The sequence below is a fragment of the Centropristis striata genome, chromosome 19 (assembly GCF_030273125.1).
Source record: "Centropristis striata isolate RG_2023a ecotype Rhode Island chromosome 19, C.striata_1.0, whole genome shotgun sequence".
In the NCBI taxonomy this organism is placed as follows: domain Eukaryota; kingdom Metazoa; phylum Chordata; class Actinopteri; order Perciformes; family Serranidae; genus Centropristis; species Centropristis striata.
This window is the reverse complement of record NC_081535.1, coordinates 17,490,998-17,513,170: the sequence shown is the minus strand read 5'-3', so window position 1 is coordinate 17,513,170 and position 22,173 is coordinate 17,490,998. Positions and strand designations below refer to the sequence as shown.

The 22,173-nt window shown below is 37.7% G+C and overlaps 1 protein-coding gene across 1 annotated transcript; it reads right to left on the bottom strand.

Annotated features, from left to right (window-relative positions):
* Positions 1-718: 718 nt before the first annotated feature.
* On the bottom strand, positions 719-21,748 carry shc3 (SHC (Src homology 2 domain containing) transforming protein 3). The gene is made up of 14 exons (XM_059357946.1): positions 21,724-21,748; positions 21,339-21,488; positions 17,271-20,044; positions 13,147-13,217; positions 10,784-10,847; positions 8,965-9,084; positions 8,003-8,056; positions 7,704-7,755; positions 7,485-7,614; positions 7,209-7,362; positions 6,875-6,968; positions 6,253-6,444; positions 3,950-4,263; positions 719-3,033 (listed from the first exon to the last, which is right to left on the bottom strand). The coding sequence occupies exons 3-14, from the start codon at positions 17,907-17,909 to the stop codon at positions 2,905-2,907; spliced, it is 2,013 nt and encodes a 670-aa protein (XP_059213929.1). The 5' UTR covers positions 17,910-20,044; positions 21,339-21,488; positions 21,724-21,748; the 3' UTR covers positions 719-2,904.
* Positions 21,749-22,173: the final 425 nt, after the last annotated feature.

Here is a 22,173-nt window from a genome sequence, read left to right as displayed (position 1 = left end):
AAGATTTATATTTAGAATCTGGAAATGATACATTTATAATATATAATAGAGAGGGAGGGAGGGAGGAGAGAAAGAGACAGATAGAGAGAGAAAACAGTAGTCTCAAGCAGCAACACGCAGCAGGGCAAAACACAACCTCTAGTGAACAGGCATGCCCCATTGAAGATCAGCTATTGCACTTTGAAGAGAGAGAGAGAAAAGAGAAATAAAAATACCATTTGTACAAATAAAAGGCACATTTTCATCAACAGAAATCTGGAAAGAAGCCATGGTATTTTTGTGTCCCAGCGTGTTTGGTTGTATAATTTCTTTATGCCACACAGCTTATCTTCATGTAATCAGAGAGATTCAAGTATAAAGTTGTTCCTGCTAAATATATATATATATGTATGCCAATTTGCCCAGGTGATTCTAGTAATTTGCTCTTCAGAAATAATTCTCAAAAGAATTCTTTACCTAATTTTGCACATTATTCCTTCTCCCAAGATATTAGATTTGATGAAATTATGTCACAAAGAATTACTAAAATTTATGGAAGCATAATGAATTCATGTGAAAATGAGAAATTAAATATTTGCCTTGTTTTAGTGAAAATATGATTATTCAGAGAAAATTTCTAAGGGTAAGAAATTCTCTCTTTTTTTCAAACAGCATTTAATTGAATTAATTAAAAAAAACATTAAATACGAAAAACAATATCCAGATTTTTGCTTAGAAATTGTGCTCTGTATTTCTGATTTTATGAGATAAACCTCTCATTCATCCAGAAAAACACAGATTTATTTAATAAATAAAAGAAAAATCTGATAATTATCTAATTCATTCACAAAAACCGCAGAATTTTGAAGAATTTGCAGAAATTCGGAACTAGTGACATAACTATCTAACACATTATAGAGATAATTATTTAATTAATTATGAAAAACAGGGGAAATATTTTTTTCTCAAGTGAATGCATTACAATTCCATAAAAAAGTTAATGGTGGATCACTGTAATAAAACAAACAAACACCCAATGATTCCTTGTGCCCTTTTCTCTCTTTCTCTCAAAAATGTCAAAATGCCGTTCCTCACATCGCTCTGCTAAAAGGGACACAAGGAAGCAAAGAAAGTCTTATTGTCTTAAACCAAAAAAGGTGGTGAATGTATTTTATAACAATCCCAATACTGCTCTTTGCTAAAATATGCGTGAGATGCATGTACTGTACACTCCCTCTTGCAGCAAAATACAGGCACGTTATATTACATTGCATCTGTCTTGTCAAACTCATTGAACACATGCTGATTTTGGTTCAATTGAAGTGGTCCAGTGCATATAAAATACAATGCCCCATTCATTTGGTATCCATCAGAGTACTGACAATAGTAAGGATGAGAGCATTTTTAAAAGTCTGTTGCTAGAACTGTGTACTATTTCTAATAGCCGTTTCAAATGTTTGATTCCCACTCTACAAAAACAGTCTGTATAACACTAAATACAGGGAACTGTTCTGAGGAATGATTGTGTACAGTGGACTGCAAAATGCAAATGAACTCTGACTTGTCAAGCAACAATGGTTTCCCCTGTACTGTAAAGTAATACACAGCCAGCATCCTTTGCTACTAATAACACAAGAAACTGAAGTGAGGACTAACAGGGGGAAACAAGCATTTCTGTGATGACATCTAGTGGCAGAACAGAAGCCTTGCCATTAAATATCCACACACTGAGAAATAAAATCTTTTCATTTAACATCAATAAGTGAAGGTGAGCTAAACAATCTGTATTGAGTGAGTGTTTGTCTAATTCCGTCTTTTAAGTCAAAAGTGTAAATTACGTCTCGACACATTGGTAATTCGTCTTGGTACAACTGACACAGATGATCTAACTGATCTAACTTTCTGATTGTGCTATTCATTTGTGGTCATTCAAATAATATAACACTAACTTTTAAAAGTTCACGAAAAAAGCCGAAAAATGCTAATTAAGAATGTGAGAATATCAATTGCATGACTAAAGCCCCAAAACTAATCATTGACTATACACCTAAAAGAAGAATCCAGAGAAAACCAATTAAGAAATAATCACTGGTTGAAAAGCATAAATATTTTTTTTTTACAGTGTCAGCATACACAAGCACCTCTTTCAAATAAAGGGGTATCAAGGTCTACGAACAATGTCCACAAGAACAGTTGATTTTAAGTCATGCGACTGCAGTGACACAAGAAAATACTTCATAAAAAAAGTTTATCTTTAAAGCCATTGACAGCACTATGAAGGATGTCTGTTTGCACCCCGACACTTTGTGACTACTGCAAAGCAAAACACATTCAGTTCTAATCCCAGATAAAAGCAGATTTCATATAGTGACTAATTGAGTGAGCTGTCACGCTATTGGTGAGATTAAAGGACATTTTTCCTAAAGTAATTCATTATAAACAGCATTTGTTGTCCAAACTGTTTTTGTTTCCTCGACCTCTTAGCCAACAGTTCCTGTAGAAATGTGGTTGTGCTTGACAGACAAAACTAAAATTTCAGGTTTTTTATTCTAAAATACTCTTGTAATCACCTCTTTGAGGTTCGATTTGCACTTCATCTAAACTACAAGAACAATTGTCTCTTTTTTTTAAATCTTTTAAAACACCAAATCAAGATATTATGTCCAAATGCACCTATGTCTTCTCAAAAATATAGCATTTCAGTCGTCACAACAAAATAATAACAGTTCTATAAATATTTTTTTATCTTAAACAAATCTTGCGTCTTTCAGTGCCTCCAGTAAAATAACCACGGGTCAATTTCCAAAAAAACACAGTCAGCGCATAGAGCCTTCAAGCATCTTCTCGTCATGTTTCATCTTCAAGTTTCAGGATGGTAGGAGAGACTGTTCAGAGCTTCCTTTTTCCCACCAGGCATTGCAAGCATCACTGTTTCCTTCCAACAGGCTGTAGGAGACACAGTTCACTCCCAGCTGAAACAATCGGCAGATTGTTGTCACGATGATGGCCAATAAGATGGCTAATGCTGTCAAATATATGATCTTTTGTCCGTACCTTTAAAAAAAGAAATGCATGTTAAATGTCTGTTTATTTTACTTTACTTTATGCATTCTTACTCACTAGGGCTGTACTGAATGTCATTTTTTTCACACTCAAGACTTTTATAAAGGTCTCTGAATGAAGCTTTGAATGTATATAATATTTTATGATGCCATCACTCTAAAAAAAAAAAATCAAAAACCCTTAGACCCCAGGGATCAGACCCCTGGAGCTGGGGTTTGTACTGGCTGAATTCAAGTTGCTACAGTGGCTAAATGGAGGTCTGTCTCCTGGTGAAGTCTCCAAGCAGCAGGAAGTATGGCAGATTATACCGTTGGATATTTTGAGCATTTTTAGGCATTTTAAATTTGACCTTTTCTTTTTCTTTTTTACAGAAAAAACGACAGACTACAGAAGCCCTGAAAGGCAAGGTGAATTTTCTTTCCTTAGTTTATCTCATACATATAAGATAGTAACATACTATAGTATGACTTTTTTTCAGCTTTTGTACATCCCATAATATGGTGTTTTTCTGTATTTTTTTAACAAACTATACTACTAAATTTATCAACAAACTATAATTAGACCTTTTTTTTTTTTAGCATTTTAAGTATTTTAAAATTGTATGTTTTTTAACAAAAACACTACATACTAAGTCATAACCCTACACACTGGAATCCAGTTCTATAAATTGTATGATACTAATCATATAAGTGTAGCCTAATCTTTATCTGCAACTACACAGAAAATACTGGGTTGAAACACACTGAACGGACATGCGAAAAAAAAAAAAAGCTTAACAGCATTCATATGTTAATTTATAATTTAAATGTTAACATAATGAATATTCAGTACAGCCCTAACACTCACTTACACTTTCACAAATAATATTAATGTACAACATCTACCTCGACAGGTTTTTAAATCTTACCGTGCCCTCAGGGTCCACCAGCAGGAGGTGTTTCGCAAGTCCATTGTGCATGCCCGTCAGTACGTAGGACCCTGGGTTGGTAGTGCTCTTACGAACCAGGAAGTCCCCGTCTTCTTTCAGCAGTTTTTCAGCGTCACGGCGGCTCATTTTGCCATGGTACCACGTCTGGCCCTCCAGCTCCTCCTGTGCCCGGAAGGCCACCGAGCGCACTAGAAGAGGACTCGAGTTGTCCACCGACGCTGCCTTATGAAGGCTGGAGGCCTGGGACTGGGGCGGCGGATGGGACTGTGACTGAATGGCGTCCTCAAAGGGCTCTGGTATAGGTGAGGGCAGTGCCAAGAGGATAAATTAAGAGAGGAAGGACATTTGTTTACAAGTTTTAATGCCTGTGAGAATCTGTGAGAATCTGTGAGCTCATGTTTCATTTGCTTTGGCAAATGTGTGTGGGCCCCAGGAAGAAGCAGACTGCAAGCAAGTAAACATGGATGTAAACAATGAAATTTTTAAAACATTAAAATATGTTATTCTCAGAACATTTTGGTAAACAGCACTTAATGCAATCAAAAACTAGGAAAACAATATATTGCACTGGTAGACATAAACATAAATCCAATAATGCAATTTTTAAAGAATCTTGACTCTTTGCCTTTCCTATCAAATCTAAATGCTGATGCCCCTTTGCTTTACATATTTTTAACAGTGTTGTGCTCCACACAAACATCTTATAGCAAAGCAAGCAAAAACACAGCAGTGGTGCGGAAACACCATGAAATAAAATGGCATTTAAGAAAGAAAGGACATTGTAGCATACAAGTTCTAGAAGGAAGGACTCATCAGAAACAGAACAGAAGATGATGATAGATCTACTTGTGTTTTAGTAAGAGTACACTGTGTTTCTCTTTCTCTTCCTAAAACAATATCAAGATTTTCTTTAAATAACCTGCCATTCTCCAGAGGATACAGAAAAATATGTGGGTGCATTTAAAGAATATAACTGAACTGATTTTACTTTTGTTGACCACTTCACTGAAAAAGGTGCACATGCCATTTTTATCACTTACAAAAATCTGCTGTATACATAGAGTAGACCAGGTTAATTGGGGCTTTTTTTCCATCTCAATTGATGTGGGTACATAATAAACCTATATACTTCCATTGTATGTCATATCATTTGGACGGGGAGAGGAAATGGGTGCAAACAGGACATGTAAGGAGGTAGAACATATATAATTTGCACATGAAGAACCAACGAGTTGTTTAAAACACAGAAAGTTTTTTATATGAGACACCAAACAGAAATAACCAATGAGTCTCTATGCAGAGTAGCTCCATACTTTATCTTGTAATTTTGTATTTATTGTTATCATATTGCTTGTTTTTGAACTTTTTCTAGATAAATCATAAATATAATTCACAAATTTTCTTTTTTTCTACTTTAATGGTGCAAACCTGACTTTAATAGCTTACTAGTACAGGCCAATTGCATTATCTTCATTATACATTAACCTACCATACAGTCCTGCAATTAATTACTTATACAGTCATTTTAATCGAAAAGTAATCAAAAATAATCCAAATTATTTAAACAGAAGCAGAAGCACGATATGAAACACAGGAAATGCTTTTCTTTTCAAATTTTATGATTATGTCACTTACTTATTTTATTTAGTTAATTAATTTTAGCTGTTTTTCCCCCATGGCATTTATGCACATAATCTATATTAGAAATAATAGTTGTACTTGTACTTTAAGAAGCTAATTAAATAAATACTTAACCAAATTTTGGTTGATCTGAATACAATGTGATTAAATCATAACATTCTGTCATTCGAGTGCTGCAGTTAGTTAATGAAGGAACAAAGTCAAATGTGACTGTTAACGGTTAAAGAGCTCCAGTGTTTGAAGATAACACCTGCACTCAGACTTCACAGTTCACTTTTCAATGTTATAGGTCACTGCTCACAGGTAATTTGTGTCATGGATTCCTCATACATAGTATCACACATCTTTAGGTAACTGATCTTTCATGTATAATAATAGCAAAGCTAAGGTGGAAGTTGAAAGGAGGAATGAATAAAGCTGTACTCCGACATTAACACTCCTCCTATTGTCTCCACACAGATATGGTGTTATTATAATGCCATGCTGAAGTCACTGAGAAACAAAAAGATGGAAAACCTCTATAATTAAGAACTCTGATTACAAAGTCATTACAATGTGTTTCTGAAAGCAAGGAAATAATAAGGCCATTATTCAAATCACATGACCAACAGAAACTTCAGTACAGACCAGCCAGGACTTACTCATGTCAAACAGGTCCTTCTGTGGGCTCTCTTTGGCTGCAGCTGCCATGCCCTTTGTCACATTTTCCGCCTCTGCCTGGAGTGCTGCGAGCACCTGGGCGTCAATCTGCTGAGTGTTCACATACGCGGGCATCTCTCCTGTTTTTGGTGCCTGACATTTACTCTCGGGCAGACTGCTTATATCAAATGATCCTACAGCGGAGACATTCAAAGCCAGTGTTTAATTCATGAAAGGATGCAAAATGATGTCTTATAATACTCAACCCTTGTGCCTCATTTAAAAATAAATGCTCTCATGTACATAAAAGGAGGAAAACATAGAAGAATTACCATAAAAATATTATATAGTTAGAGTTAAATATTTTAACCTAATAACTACCAAGCATCTTTCATTCCCAGAATGTTAACCCTTTAAAAGTTTATTAACATAATGCTGCTGATGTTTTTTTTTATTTTTAGGAAAAAACAACAACAGATTCAATCAAATTATTTTCTGTTAGGAAGTTTTCTGGGGGAAACGACAACAAGTTTATACCCTTACCCCTTTTTTTTTAAAGAGAAAATTTAAATTATCCCTAGTGAGGCACAAGGGTTAGGTTAGTGGGAAGCATGACTTTCTTACCCTGCTGTATGAATATGGGCTTTCTTTCATCTCCCCAGTTTTCTCCACAGTGCCGTCCTTGGTAATATGTCTGATCTACTGAACCTGGGCCCATCTGATGACAAAGAGACACACAGTTATCAGTTAGTAGACCATAAAAGCCCAAACATTAAATTATGTAATTGACAAAAGTTATTCTGCTGAAGTTCCTTTTTTTTTTTATTGAGAAAGCATATAAAAGAAACAATGCATATTCTACATTTTAACCTCTTTACAAAACCCCACCCCACATACATGAAACCTATGCATACCATGTTAATTGTATTAGACATTTATCCACATAAACTAATTGTACCTGGCATCCATCTGACGCTGCATTTTGATTGGTCAGCCGGGTGTCGATGAAGCCTCCGGGGGGTGGCATCTTGCCGGGGATGTTGTTATAGTAAGGGTGTTCTGCTGACTCCTCCTCTTCCTCCGTCCATGGTAACTCCTCCATGTTTAATACCCTGCAAACATGGTTTAATCATGAAACTCAATGCCACCTTTGTGTGTGTGTGTGTGTGTGTGTGTGTGTGTGTGTGTGTGTTTGTGAATATGCACATTTGTGAGTGTTTCATGAGCACCTCACCTGTCATGTGTGGAGGACATTTTGCTTGAGGGACACTGCAGGTACGCCTGGAAGCGAAGGTCAAAGGCCTGGCCGATGGTGCTGATGACGTCCTGGGCCAGCCCGTCAGAGCACTCCAGGATGTGACACGCTGAAGAGGATCAGAGGGACTCATTTCAATGGGCATGCTGCATGTAAGATATGAGGAACTACTAGAGTATTAAAGGAATGAACACCTACCTCTTCTGTTCACAGGGTCCTTTGCTACATAGGCAACATAATCTGTTGTGTCCTAAAAGCAAAAAAACAATAACAACTGTTGTAATAATATCCAAGTATAAAATACCACAATAGCTTCATAGCACAACCTTTATTTTCTGGTTATCTATAAAAAATAAAAACAAAAAAAGCTACCTTGCCATATGCATAAACACACCCACAATGATTGAAAAAAAGAGCTAAGATGTCTAATGATGCACAAGGATTACATTATCACAGATGCCAATTGTTAATCTGATAAAAGCAACTGTGTTACTTACAGGGTCTCCACCTGATGCAAAGGAGATGGACTGCATGTGATGGTTGGCTATGATCTGTCAGGAGAAAAATATATGCAGTATATACAAGTTAATAAATGTCTCTTTATACACACAGATGGATACAAATGCACATATGATCATTGTACTTACATTCTACACACACATATACTTTAACATGCATATCAGAATTTGGTTAATTAAAACCAGAGGCAAGAGATTGATTGAGTCTGTTTTGGTACATTGTAAACAGCTTTTCTGAAACCTTCTCTGCATTGTGAACAGAGGAAGTATTACTCAAGACATCAGAAATGTTATTTTGTCATTTTTAGTTACTATGTGTAGGGTTATTTTTTATATTATTATTTTTAATTTGGCACCATCTGCTGGCAGCATCAAGGAGAACATGAGGTTGGACAGCATTGCACTCTGTGACCACTAACCACTGCCACCACTAAGAAACCAATTTTATTACCCATATAACTAACTAAATATAACTAAATATAGTGACGTGCATAGGGAAAGTCAAGTTGCCAACCCCCTCTGGTTATTCAAGCAACATCTGTATGTCTTACTTGTCTTCTTCCTTTAACTGCTCTTTTATTAAATAAACCTCCTTAAACAAACATCCTGAATTCTATTATAAAAAGTCTTGTCACTTCAGCAACGGCTAAAAATAATTTCCCCTCCATCGCATCAAGCTAAATTTGGAAACAAATGTCCTTTGAGCACTTTTTTCATCTTTTTCACATACTGTTTTACGGGTAAAAGTTCTGCTTACTTAGCTATTAGTAACTGAGCTTTCAAGCGTATCCAGTTGTCTTCTTCAGTGGATCTTTTTATGCATCTCTTTTTCTTACCCAGTGTAATGAGGTTTGTGTAGACCTCTCTAAAACAATCATACAATGATCACATGTGTGTGCCTCATAGAACCCTGTAATTGTTTACAAATGTTGCACACTGACCTGTTTGCAGTCAGGGGTCATCAGGTTGAGGCTACTGGTGGAGATATTTAAGTTGATGGACATGCCAGCAAACTGTAGGTTGCTCTTCCCCAGGATACTGGACAGAGCTTTGGATGGTGGCTGAGAGGATCAGAGGAAGACACAGACAAACACACAAAACAAATTACAGCAACTGAGTCTCATTTTACCAATTAAGACAGCAAAACTTTAAGGAATAATACTGCATTTTTTGGAAATAAAAAGCTTCTTAGCTTTCCTGCTGAAAAATAAGATGAGAAGATTGATACCTCTCACATGTCTTTATGGTAAATATGAAGCTACATTCAGCAGCCCTGTTAGCAGCCGTGTTAGCAGACAGAGCTGCTTACCTTAGCTTAGCTTAGCATAAAGACTGGATACGGAGGTGAAAAGTTAGCCTGGCTCTGCTCAAATGAAACAAAATCAGTATCAGCACCTCTTAAGCTCACTAATGGACAAGTTATATGAACTCTGTCTTTTCCAGGCACAGTGATTTATTGGGATGTCCACTGACCCTGAACCAAGAAACAGTCAGGAACATAGCCTAATCTAAAACAAGAACCTAAGCTAGGTTTATGCTTGACGTTGTGGCCCTGGCCTAATATGAAAAGGCCAAACACCCTCTCAGAAGTTGTGGCTTGCAGGAAAGTTTGTAAAAACACAAGAGATCAGTTGTCAAAGCTAAGATGATGAGAAGTCTGTATCATTACATCGAGAGTTGGACAGTAATTTAGACTTGGAGGTAAGTGACAGTTATGTTGATAAGTGAATAAATTGCTAAAAATAATTACAGCACAAATACAATGTTTGGTGTATACTGTTCTCTACTTCTACAGAGAAAATGGCTCTGTGCATGCCTTTTACATTTCGTTTCTTGTACAGATTAAATGAATGACATGTGACGTGTTAATGATTGAGCTTTAAAGGCACTAGTAGGTGGATTTTTTACTTGGCTACTTAATTCTGCAGTGAGTGATTTTGATGAGGCAAATAGGCCGGATAAAATCAGAGCCAAGACCCATTCAAAATTCCCAGTATGAAGCTGATGTCAGTACGGTGTATTTGTTACCCAGCCAAAATAACATTATCTTATATCCTACATCTATTCTGAGAGGGAATCTAGTCAGCTCTGATTTTGTGTTATATACTCTTCCCTGACATTTGAACAAGCTCTAGAGAGCAGAGTAATGCTTCATTTCACACCCCACATTAAGACACAGTCTCCTCACACACTGTGGACACACACCATGTACATGCATGCACGCGGAAGACAGACGCTCACACACACACACACACACATGCACATGAGCACACACGCACACACACACTAGCTCAGCCTCCTGATCACAGATATTGTGCACTACATGAGTCACTAAGCACTGTGCGCGGTGTGCAATGCATCGTGGGCTGGAGCTACGCCCACGCACATACAGTCCCATACCTCTTCATCTCTCTCCTTAGCCTCTCTCTCTCTCTCTCTCTCTCTCTCTCTCTCTCTTCTCCAAGTACAATCTTTCTCTATATCTCTCTCCCTCTCTCTCTCTCTCATCATTTCTTCCTCTCTTTATCTGTCTCCGTTTTCCCTCTCTTTTTACATGAAGGAAGGATGAGAGAACTTACAGAGGCGATGCTATATATAGAACGTGGAAGGGTAAATGAATATCTAATGCCGTTTCCTCTTTTTCTCTCCACTATACCTTTCACCAACATTCATTTTCTCAGCTCTCTCGGTGTGGGCATCACTTCTCAAATGATCACTCCATCTCCCTTCCCCCCTTCCCCTCTCTGTCCATCCATGTACCTTTCTCTTCCGCAGAGCTCCTTTGGTCCCTGGAACAGCCTCACACACCAGGCTGATGGCTTCCCTAGAGGGAGGGCGAGAGGAGGGTGAAACGAAGATGGTGACCACAGACAGCCAAAGAATCAGTTATTTTGGCATTATGTTGAGCCTGTATTTCAGAATCAAAATCAGAAAAACTATTGATCCCTGAGTGGAGATTGGGTTACATTTCTGTTGCTTCCGTTCTAGAAATATATCGATACCCTTTTAAATAATGGCCAAAGTCATTTTTTCCGTTTTTTTTCCTGGGGATTTTCATTTCATTATCATTTTTGTCAAAGAAAATGACATGGGCCATTATTTTAGGGAAATGACGATATGTAAACAAAGACAAATGATAAGAACAATAGAAATAAGTATGGAATATTATGTAAAAAATAAATAAATAAGAAAATAAATTAAATTAAATGTTGGCTAGATGCACAATAAACACTGTTAATACAAATGTATATTTTATTCAGATTTTACATGCTTGACTTCATTGTTCTTATTTTAACTTCCTGTATTTCATGGTTCCCTTTATTTAATATAACTACTGGTTCATTAATTGTGTTTATTTATTTACTCAGAGATACTTAGGTAGAAAGATATTTTTAAATATTTTTTTTATTTATCTTAGGCATTCTATGAATTCTATTTTCATCTTAGTTTCTATCTTATTTGTACAGTTATTATCAAGTGTGTTTTATTTTCAATATGTTTTAATTTTTTTGTCTATAAACATATAGAGGATAAAATATGAATGACTGATAAATAAGTGAGAGAAAAGACAAAAAAATAAGTGAATTAATACAGTAAACCAAAAAAAATGCATTTACATTATGTCTGAACACTACAGGTTGCTACACATAAAATGAAATCACCTCGGCCACAAGAGACCTGAGTCAAGATTCAATATGCAGTGCAGAGTGTTTTATATGGCGCCGTAGGGAATATTACAAATGCACTGCACCTCTTAACCATGCTATATCTGGTATACAGCACTACACATCACAGTGAAATCTAAAACTGTCTTTAAGATGTGAAGTGAACCGCTTTATCTGCCGCGGCCATCGCCGTGCTGTCATTTTCATGTAAAAGACAACAATACGTGGATTAAATAATGGCTAAAGATAGAGCTGCTTTGATGCAGCAAAGTCAAATTCCCCTTTGAGACAAAGAGACAAAGTAATATTGGTTTCATAACAAAACAGAAACGTTCATTTTTCATCCTTTCTACGTGGATAAAACATGCAGAGCAGTAGGTTCTTTAGAAAAGGCAAACTCTAATAATAGCTAAAGCGTGAGACATAAGATTTCTCTCTGTTTGTCTCTCTCTCTCTTTATTAGAGGGAAACAGAAACACACATACACACAGTAAGGGGGGGGGGGGGGGGAGAGAGAGAGAGAGAGAGAGAGAGAGAGAGACCAATGCTGTGTGGCCTTCCAAGCTAACTTCAGGAAGTCAAGCATAAAAGTGGACATGACACAAACCGATTCACTGCTGGCCTTTGCCTCACTGCACATTGGTCAATGATTTCAAAGATACACATGGAGTCACACAAAATTCCATGCAAACAAATTGTGATAACAGGCACCCTAAATGTGCTCCAAATACATATCATATCAAAATCCTATCCTGTGTTAAAATGTGTTTTTCACAGATCAATTTAAACTGATAATACAGTTCATAAAGTTTTATTAGCAATGCCATTCAGATTCTTTCAGTTCTCTGCTGTTCTTCTTTTCGTTGGACTTGTCGCCACGTTTTCTCCTACTTGTTTTGCCTGGACAAGTTATAGAGTCATTACTGTCACTCTCTCAGGCCTGGTCCAGAAGTACAAAAATGCATCTCTCTGTAGATTTGTGCATTTTAAAAGTTCAGCATTTATTGCCATCATCACTAAATTAGTCACAGTAACTTTGAGTCACCAATCATAACATTTATTCATGCAAACTTACATTGGCATATCATTAACAAGCTAGCTAAGCTTGCATTGTAGCTTATGGTGAAAGTGTGTGAATGAAAGTGTGTTTCAGAGGTTGTGAACAAAGATAATAGATCATATATAGATCATATAATTTATTTAATGTTTTTATTTCAAATGTATTATCTTAATGTTTTTCATTTTTATGTGTATTCTTTTTGAGAACTGTTAATAATGGCTGACATATAAGTGACTGCTATTACTGCTAAAATACATATACAAATAAACACAAATCTTGTGCATGTTGTTTGTTGGTTTAAACAATAAACCAGTTGGTGGAATAATTGGTTTACTGGGAATTGCTTTAAAGGAAATCTAATGAATCATGAAAAATCAGAATACCAAGTATGGACGTACCTCGTAATTTGTGATCTTGTGGTGAAATCCAGTGATCTCATCGACCGAAGGACTTCTATACAGCCCAGATACTGGAATGAAAAAAAAAAAAAAAAAAACGTCTTACATTCATGATAAGTACATCATTGTGCACAGAAAAACACACCTGATTTGTTTCTAATCCAAAATGTATTATGAATAATTGCAATCCTCAGGTTTACAAAATCCCTAAAACATATAATGTAATATTTTGAAACAGATGCTGATTCCAATCCTGGTAAACATGGACAGTCAACACACATGCATGTCCAAATGTGCGATACGTCTGAAAATGGCAAGAGTTTCATGCTAATCAACAGATCCATCGACTGATGGAAGACTGATAATGCTTAAAATCAATCAACTACAAGAGTATTTTATGGAGGAACAAAATGAATTTAACTTATCAAAGATACACATCATGCATTTCGATAAGAAAAACTTAAAGGATAAATGTGTTTGATTACAATTTGAAAAAAAACTGTAATGTGTCTTTCCCTATAAACAAATGTAGTTTATACTCCACTAGATTTATCTTACAGCTTTACTTACTTTTAAGATTAAACATTTTCATACCCTTGCAGTCCAGTGAAAACAAAAAAAAATTATTTAAATCTTTCTGATAACTTGGATGAAATGTTCCTTTATGTGTTGGCAAAATTCTCCCACAAAATGGTCCCCACAGGACAGCAACATTACAATCATACAATGCTCTTATAGAATTGGTTGCATTACTATAGAGTGAAATTAGCAAAACATTAAACATATACAGCAGATAAAACATACTTTTACTCCAGTAAGTCTGATAATGCCGAACTTTGACTTTAAGTGGAGTATTACATATCACAGAGTGGTATTAGTATATTTACTTGAATGAAGGATCTGAATACTTCTTCCACTACTGCATTTTGGAATACCTGACTGTCCAGTGACAAACACAGTGATATGACAAAAACAACAAGCAAGTTATTAAAAACTGTGCACATGTAAGTCAAGACTTGAAAGCACACCTAAACCTGCGTTACATCAGCTAATATATATTGTTGTTTTCCACTATTTCAGTTCAAATCAGAAACATCCAGCAGGATTTCACAAAGCCAAACTCTGACACGAGTTGTTGCAATCTTGGAATAAAAAATAAAAAAAGTGATTTGGAAACTGCAGCAGTGTGTTACTATGCCACATAATGTGACTGTAGTCTTACCATCCTATAAAACAATCTTCAGTACCAGCCACCTACTCACATTACAACACCTCCTCTGATTAATATTACACGGACTGAGAACATTTTGTGCTGACGAGTCCCTATTGTTATCGGAATCACATTCATAATCTGGCTGTAAACACAGCAGGCATCCAGACACACTAATGTTTATATTTCCACTCCTTTTTTAGAATGAACTTAGTTATTAGAATCATAACTTTAATATTATGAGGCCCCTTTCTCTCCAGTGAGCATTTTGCAAGCAGCAGCAAATAAAAAACATTTTGTCAACATGACGTTTTAATGCTATCTATTTTCAGATACAGTGACTTTGAAGTGCACGATTCAGCAGGGCCAAAAATATATCAAACAGTTCTAAAATTGGTAGAGACCTATTCTGAGCACAACGTGAAGATGTTGTTCTCTCATGCTGCACAGCAAACAAGTAAATGGTTCACACAGTAAAACTCAACCTCAAATTAATTATGAAAATCAATGGGAGGCCAGCACTGAAGAGCCCATCAACGATCCCAGTGAATAACACAACTTCTAAGTGATCACAGATTCTTTAACATTCGCTGACAAAACTACAGATGCAAGCACACGACTGGCTTTATAACAAAGACATGACACATTGAGTCATAAGTTAATTTCCATTGCACTCAGGTGCTAATGTGTACAGTTATTACTTTAGATACTTCCAGTCAGTTCTGTCCAGTCTAGACAGGATGTGTCAGGTCAAGAGGATAAAGCACTTGTTCAATAAATAGGCTCAATTAAAGCTGGGTCAGGCAGTTCTTGTTTTTTTGCATCATTGGGCATTAGCTCTGTTTTCTGGCTTCAGAAAATCTAGCCCAGGATGGGAGACTTTGGCCTATGACAGGTCATTTTGGTGAGAGCGTTCCTTTTGGCTGTTCTACAAATGCAGATGCGCGTCCCTTCAGATGGTAAAAGCCTGCAGAAAAAGCACTGCACCTACACTGCAAAGCAACCCAACTTATCAAAATAAGAGTCTAAAAGAGAGTCTGACAATAAACAAACTTAAACGTGTCAATATTGGCGAAGCATTTAGCTAATAGCCTTCTGCCAACTGTAGCCGAAGGGTCACGGTTGCAGCTAATTTAGGTTTCCATGTAGCTAGCTAGAGCCTTGAATCATAGTACCTCATCTCAAAGGGCGATACAGTTTGCAAAATAAACAAGGCAGTAATTGCTGCTATCAAACAACATCAAGATCATAATCACAACTGGGATGACTGAAATGAATGACCAGCACTCATGTAGGTTACTGTAATAAAGCATGCCTATCTGGTGGGAGGGGCTTAGGACAGAGAGGGGGAAGCTGCAGAAGGGCTGTAATTTCAAATTCTGGCTTTTTTAAATTTTTTCCCTTTTTCCAGAAAACTGCCTACCCAGCTTTAATTGGGTTGATGAATTAAGTACTGATAAATGTTACATTTGTTCTAAATAAAGATGATGAACAGGTAAGAGCAGTAACTAATTACATACTAAGCAGTGCAAAAAGGATGGGGATAACTGCAGCTATAATCAATATTTTTTAATAACAACAGTTTTTTTAGGGGTCACTTGTGGTGATGAGCCTTTAAAGAAGTATTGCCCATATCAGCCAGTTCCCCTCAGTTCTATGGAGCTTTATTGTTGTGGTTTTTAGCTTTTTGTTGTTCCTCTTTTCTTTTGCAGAAACACGTAGCTACCATGGGCTAAAAGTGCTAGTGTAAACAGTGTCACTGTCAATCAATGTCCCTTTAGAGTAATGGTGCATGATGCGTGAGGAGTGACCACATGACGTTAATTAAAAGTGCTGTGAGCATAACACCACGTTGAACTCAATACACACAGGACCTCAAACCACAGGAAAAGCAGAGGGTGGGGGAGCGCGGACCGGACCCATTTCCCCTCTCACAGTGTGGATGCTTTCAGCAGCATTGACTGGACAAATAAGCGCTCGCATCCTTAATGCAGTTAATGGAATGTCACGCTGGTCACAGATACTGTAGGCTTTGTTCAGCTAAGTTGTAGTAGGTGTCATATGATGGCAATCATGCAGTGTAACTTGATTTGGAATATAACACACTACACCTCTTCAGTGTGCTCATTTAGCCCCCGAAATCTAGATTTTACCCATTTGTTTAATGTGCTGCATAAATAAAAGGCAAATGGACACTTTCCTGCTGCGTTCTCGTTTCAATGAAAATGGTTTGCTCCATTTTTCCATTCACTTTACACCTTGAAGAGCCAGGGCTCAGCATCATCACTCCTCATGCTAGTGACTCATTGCCGGCATGATGACATTCACAGCTCTTGTAGTTGTGCGCCAACTTGTGCCCCTTTAAATGATGTATGATGGCTGAACAACATTAACATGAGGTACGGATGCGATGACACAAACATGCACTGTATGTCGTTTTTTTTCTTCCTATTCCACCATTTCACTATCTGCGAGCTAAAACAGCCATAGAGATGCACAATGTACAGAAATAACATGTCACCATGGTTACAAAAGCATAACGCTGTGGCTCCACATACTCAAGCCTAACCATATGAATTGAAATGTTTACAGCATGCTCAAAATAATGCTGATAATTGCTAAAAAAAAATTCACATTGCAGGTTTTTTCTTCTACTTTTCCCCAATGTTCACCTTCTCTATTTCCTGAATAATTCAATGCCTATTTTCTGGTCGCTGCTCCTTCACTCAGCCTTCTGCTGTAGCCAACCTACATCCACCCACTCAAGGGCATGTTGTGATGTGCCAATGAAACTACATTATCTCTCCTTTATCGCCCCCCTTGCAGGTAGCTGAGCTTGAGTCATTGAAAGAAAAGAGAGAATGGGCAAAGAATGAAAACAGAAATGAGAAACTGAGACAGCGAGTCCACCAACCTTTACAATGTATGTCACTCCTGGACCAGAGATCTTCTCACTCGAGTGTAGCCACCCTCTGGAGGGCTTGCTCACCAGTCCACCACCTCCACCAGGATTCCAGTCCTCTCCGCCGGGCTGGAGCTCGTCCAGCCTGCTCTTCTTGCTCATGCTGACGGCCGGCTCCAGCTGCGAGCAGGGGGTTGAATGGGAGGCCGAGCTGCACAGAGAGCCGCCCACACCAGAGGCTGCTGCCGCCGCTGCTGTTGCCGCACTGGGGCTCGGGCCACTGGAGCTGCCTGAGCCCGATCCCCCACCCCCCTGCAGCTTAGACACAGCCAGGTCCTTGACAGCTGAGGGCAGACCCTTGATGCCCAGCAAGCTGCCTGAGTTGCTGAATTTCAGGCTGGACACCTTGTTGATGAGGGTGCAGAGGGTGGTGCCTCCATCTTCCAGGTGGTCGGAGCCGTGGCTGGTGGGGGTGCTGGAAGCAGTGGTGGTGGTGGAGGTCTGGACCTCAGTCGGGGGTGTGTAAGTTGTCTCGGCTGCAGACTGGGGGGTGGCCGAGACCTTGGGGTTCATGGACAGGCCGTGGAGAAGCTCATCGACGGATGTTACTGACTCATTCCTGAAGCGGTTGTATTTGGTACGGTGAAGCATACCCTTCTCTCTCTTGCTCTCTCCCCTCTCTCCACCAACCGACACGCACAGCCTGCCTCTTTCACAAGTGTGCTGGCAGACGTGGCTGAGCCGTGCTGATTACCCTCTCCTGTAACATAGCAGCAGCGGTACAGGCAGCAAACGCCTTTTAGCAATCACAGGCCACCTGACTGTAATTTTCTCTATTGAGGTTACAGTGGTGGTTGTGTTGAGCTGCTGCTGTTGCTGCTGCTGTCGCCAAAGTCCAATCTGCTCTCAGAAAAATCCAGAGCTGCAATCCAATCCGTCAGAGGGAAATATACAGAGACAATCCATGGAAACACAGCATTGAGGCAGAGGAAGAAGAGGATGGAGAGGAAAAAGGTCTCTAAAAGCCTGCCAGTGTTGTGGTGCAGCTTGTTTGGTTTCCAGCGATGATGCTGCTGCTGCTGCTGATTTCTAGCCTCAAAAATCCAAAAAGTAAGAAAACAGAGAAAGGTCTATGTTGTCGATGATCACGGATACTGCGAGGGAAGAGCAAATACTCTCTACTGACTGCTGCCTGCCTGCCTGCCTGCCTGCCGGCTCAGAGCTAAAGCATGACTCACTGATCTGAGAAAACCTTCTCAACAAAAGGCTTGCTGAACACTGCAAATCACTTCCTGTCGGAGGGAGAAAAAAAAACCTCCCACTTACAGCACACTAGAACCAATCAATTTTTAAATTCCCTAGTCTGATATTTATTCTCTGTAATTCTTTCCTTCTTATTTGTTTTTCTGAGAAAAGGAAATGAAGAATGAGAGGTAGCTTGATTATTTAACATAATTATTCATAATATGTTGAATAAATTAATGTCCTACACAATGAATATCTTACTAAATGGATGAACTGCTAAAAGTTGTGATAAATGGATGATTACCACTATAAACTAATCACAAAGATAATAAATAAATAAGTAATGAAAACTAGCATCCATTTAATTGACAGCCTAAATCCTGCCAAAATCTATTCTAACAAAAATACTTTGATTCAAGAATAAATATCTCTATTTAAATGTTTCATGAAGTTGTATTTTTTCTAAGAAACGTCTGCACAGTAAGTCACTAAAAGCAACAATACAGTAAAATTTTAGCATGACCGGAAATACGCAACATCATTAATATATTGTCCATGTTAATTTATAATAGCTGCAGAATATGGGCAGACATCACTCCTGGTTTTTAGTTATGTACTCTGAAAAACCTACGACTACTAAATACACTTCTTGTTTCTGCACAAAATATTAATAATCAAGCATAAATGCAAAAATAATAACATTTTTTCCCCACATTAAACTGTTTTTAGATCATTTGTCCAATGTGCAGCACAAATTCTCTGTCAGTATTCTGCAACAAAGGAATAAAAAAGACAGTTCGCAACAAGCAGGCAGATACAATCTCACAGCTTGTCTAAAATACCAAGCAATTGGTCCAAGTTGAATTACATGAATGACACAACTCAAAAAACATTATGAACGACATGTTTCTCAGGCAGATGAGTCAATGAAACAACCAAAAGGATAAACAGAAAAAGCCCATGAGTCTCCTTAAAAGCAGCAGCAATGAAGCATCTTTGTCTTCCCGGTAGCGGAAAGCACACAGCCAGACACCATTCATGTAAAATGTCCTCAGGAGCATCTAGCAAAGCCGAAAGACTGACACTCATTCATAAGCAGCTTCCGCTCGCACTCTGCTGCAGATTTCGCACTGCAGTCCCTCCCAACATCTCTCTTTCCTGCCTGGCAAATATAGAAAAAAAAAAAAAAAAGACAGCACGTCTGCTTTCTCTCCTCAGAAAAAAAAGGCAAACACAAAAGCAGGGAAGAAAAGGCAAGCCCTCGCAAATCAAAAGAGGAGGCAAAAAGACAAAGGAGGATAAGAGCAGAGGACAAAAAGCATGCAATATTTAGTCTTTTATGTGAATGAAATAGCAGGCTGGCATACCAATGTTTCTGTGAATGGAAGCAAGGCCTTTCTGCCTCTGCAAGGCAATCCCTTGGGATGGCATGGTCTTATCCAATGAGGAGCCGGCTGGATGACTCATTCAGGGGAGGCTTGCAGAATAGTGGAAGAGACCATTCCAGACGCAGGTGTACATTTTGATTTTTCTTGCCTGCCCTTTAAAAAAAACACGTACATCATCAGATATGAGATGTTTGCATGTTTTAATATGATAGTGTTCCGTTAACAAAATAGGAAATAAGAAAAATATCCAGGGAAAAAGGTAGAAGTAAAAATGCCACCCCCATGGATGTGATTGTCACCATTATTAGCTTTTTTTTTTCCACATTCATGTGAACAGTTACCACCTACACATTTAATTAGCAATTTACTGTTTATATGTATGAGGGCAGATAGTACAAATGTACTAGAACAACAAATGTGTTTTGGGTAAACAAATATGGGTAGACATATATTTGAACAACATTTCTCATTTAAAAAATATTAAATTGGCACCATTTTTCCTTTTATTATTGTTTATTATTATATGTTTTTGTTGATAATGTTGTAATGTTCATAACATGTCATGAAGTCTTTGGGATTTAAATCGGGACATTGTCTTTAAATGTAAATAAAACAGAATGTAATAATCATTTAATCCTTCTTTACATACATTCAAATGAAAACTATACAAGGGCAGTACATTTTCTACTACGTTTCACACGGCTTTCTTCAAATCAGGGTTGTAATGCTTATCCTGCAAATTTTCCAGCGAATACATTTTTCTGTTGATTCACTGATTAAAGCAGCATATTTGTCATATGCTTGAATTTTATATTGGTCATAATTATGTTTATATAAATATTTACCTATATATAATTCAAGTAAAAGTAAAACCATGTTCAGCTTTAACCTCCTGAGAACCTGCGTCCTCATATGTGGACATTACATTTTAGGTTTGCTGGACCTTATACTTCATTCTGCTTAACTATGACATGTTGTCCTCAGCAGTACACACTCTAGAAAATACATCAATGAGTGAAAAAATCAGATGGCAGCATCTTGGTAAAGTCAATCAACAGCTTATCCCCAGAAAAAAGTGGACCAGGTACAAAACCTGATCAGATTTTATGGTTAAAACTTGTTTATTTGTGCTTAATAATGTTTGTAGTTTGAGATTCAGTACAAATTTGACTATTTTTAGCAATAGCAACAAGCTACTACTGCTAATCAGGAAGTTCTCATTTGACAACGAATAGATTTTGCTATCGTTCTTTCAAAGAGAGGCTGTAAATGTATGGAAATAAACAGATTTACACACTGGTGAATTAATTGTGTTCTACAGTAAAATAACGCTTAGTTTTTAATAATACTTTGGTTTTAATAATGCTTTGTTTTTAATAATGCTTAGTTTTTGTACTTATCATGTCCTACTAATCCTAAATATTTAGGAGAAACTAACAATACTTACCAAACTAAAACTTGAGTCTCAGGAGGTTAATAGAGTTGTCAATTGAGCAAACAAGCCAGCAACAATCGCAGTCAAATGTTTGCGGTAATGCTCCTTGTGGTTGCAATTTCTTATTAAAAGGAAGAAGAAGTCAAATGCTGCAATCATTTCCTGTAAGTGCACAGCACAACACAAATTTAGTCTTGTTTGATACTGTTTAAATATGTTATTCCTACACATCATTGTTTTCCTTTACTATTGCACTTTTGTCTAAATATAGAATTGAGAAAAGTCCACTCAATAACCCGAAGGAAGGGTGTAGACATACAGGTGAACTTCCCCCCGTTGCCACTCTTCATTGTACTGTGCAGACATGGGGATAGAAGTGAAAAAAAGCTATACTCACACATTTTAGTGCTCTCTTGCAGGTGTCCAGAAATCTTGAGGCACTGAAGGCCCACCCACCGTTTCCCTGCCACTGTGGAGAGAAACACAAGGGGGCTGAGTTGAAAAGACAAGAGAGGAATACCTGCTGCTTTTGCGGCTGCTGCTGCTGGAATGACCACTGATGGCTGGTCACTGGGGGCGTTTCCTGTGTAGTAGGCTGTATAGGCCACAGCTGGGAGCTTCCAGTAGTGTATGATGTGGTCCATCTGTGGATAGGTCGCAGAGCTTCCAATAAATAATAAATAAGTTGGCACAAACATAAACAGGATTCTCTCTCCAATGACACTCTTGTAAGATCTTGATGCACAGGTAAAAATGTTAAAATCAGAGGCACTGAAAGCATAAATATGAACATGCCTTCCACTTAATTCATAAATTATCAACTACAAACATTCAACATATGCATACC

Coding starts and splice junctions, on each gene's coding strand:
- shc3 (XM_059357946.1), bottom strand. CDS start 17,909: ATGCTTCACCGTACCAAATACAACCGCTTCAGGAATGAGTCAGTAACA. Junction 6,969..7,208: donor CAGCGTCAGATGGATGCCAG/GTACAATTAGTT, acceptor CTTTGTCATCAG/ATGGGCCCAGGTTCAGTAGA. Junction 3,034..3,949: donor TGGTGGACCCTGAGGGCACG/GTAAGATTTAAA, acceptor CTTTTTTTAAAG/GTACGGACAAAAGATCATAT.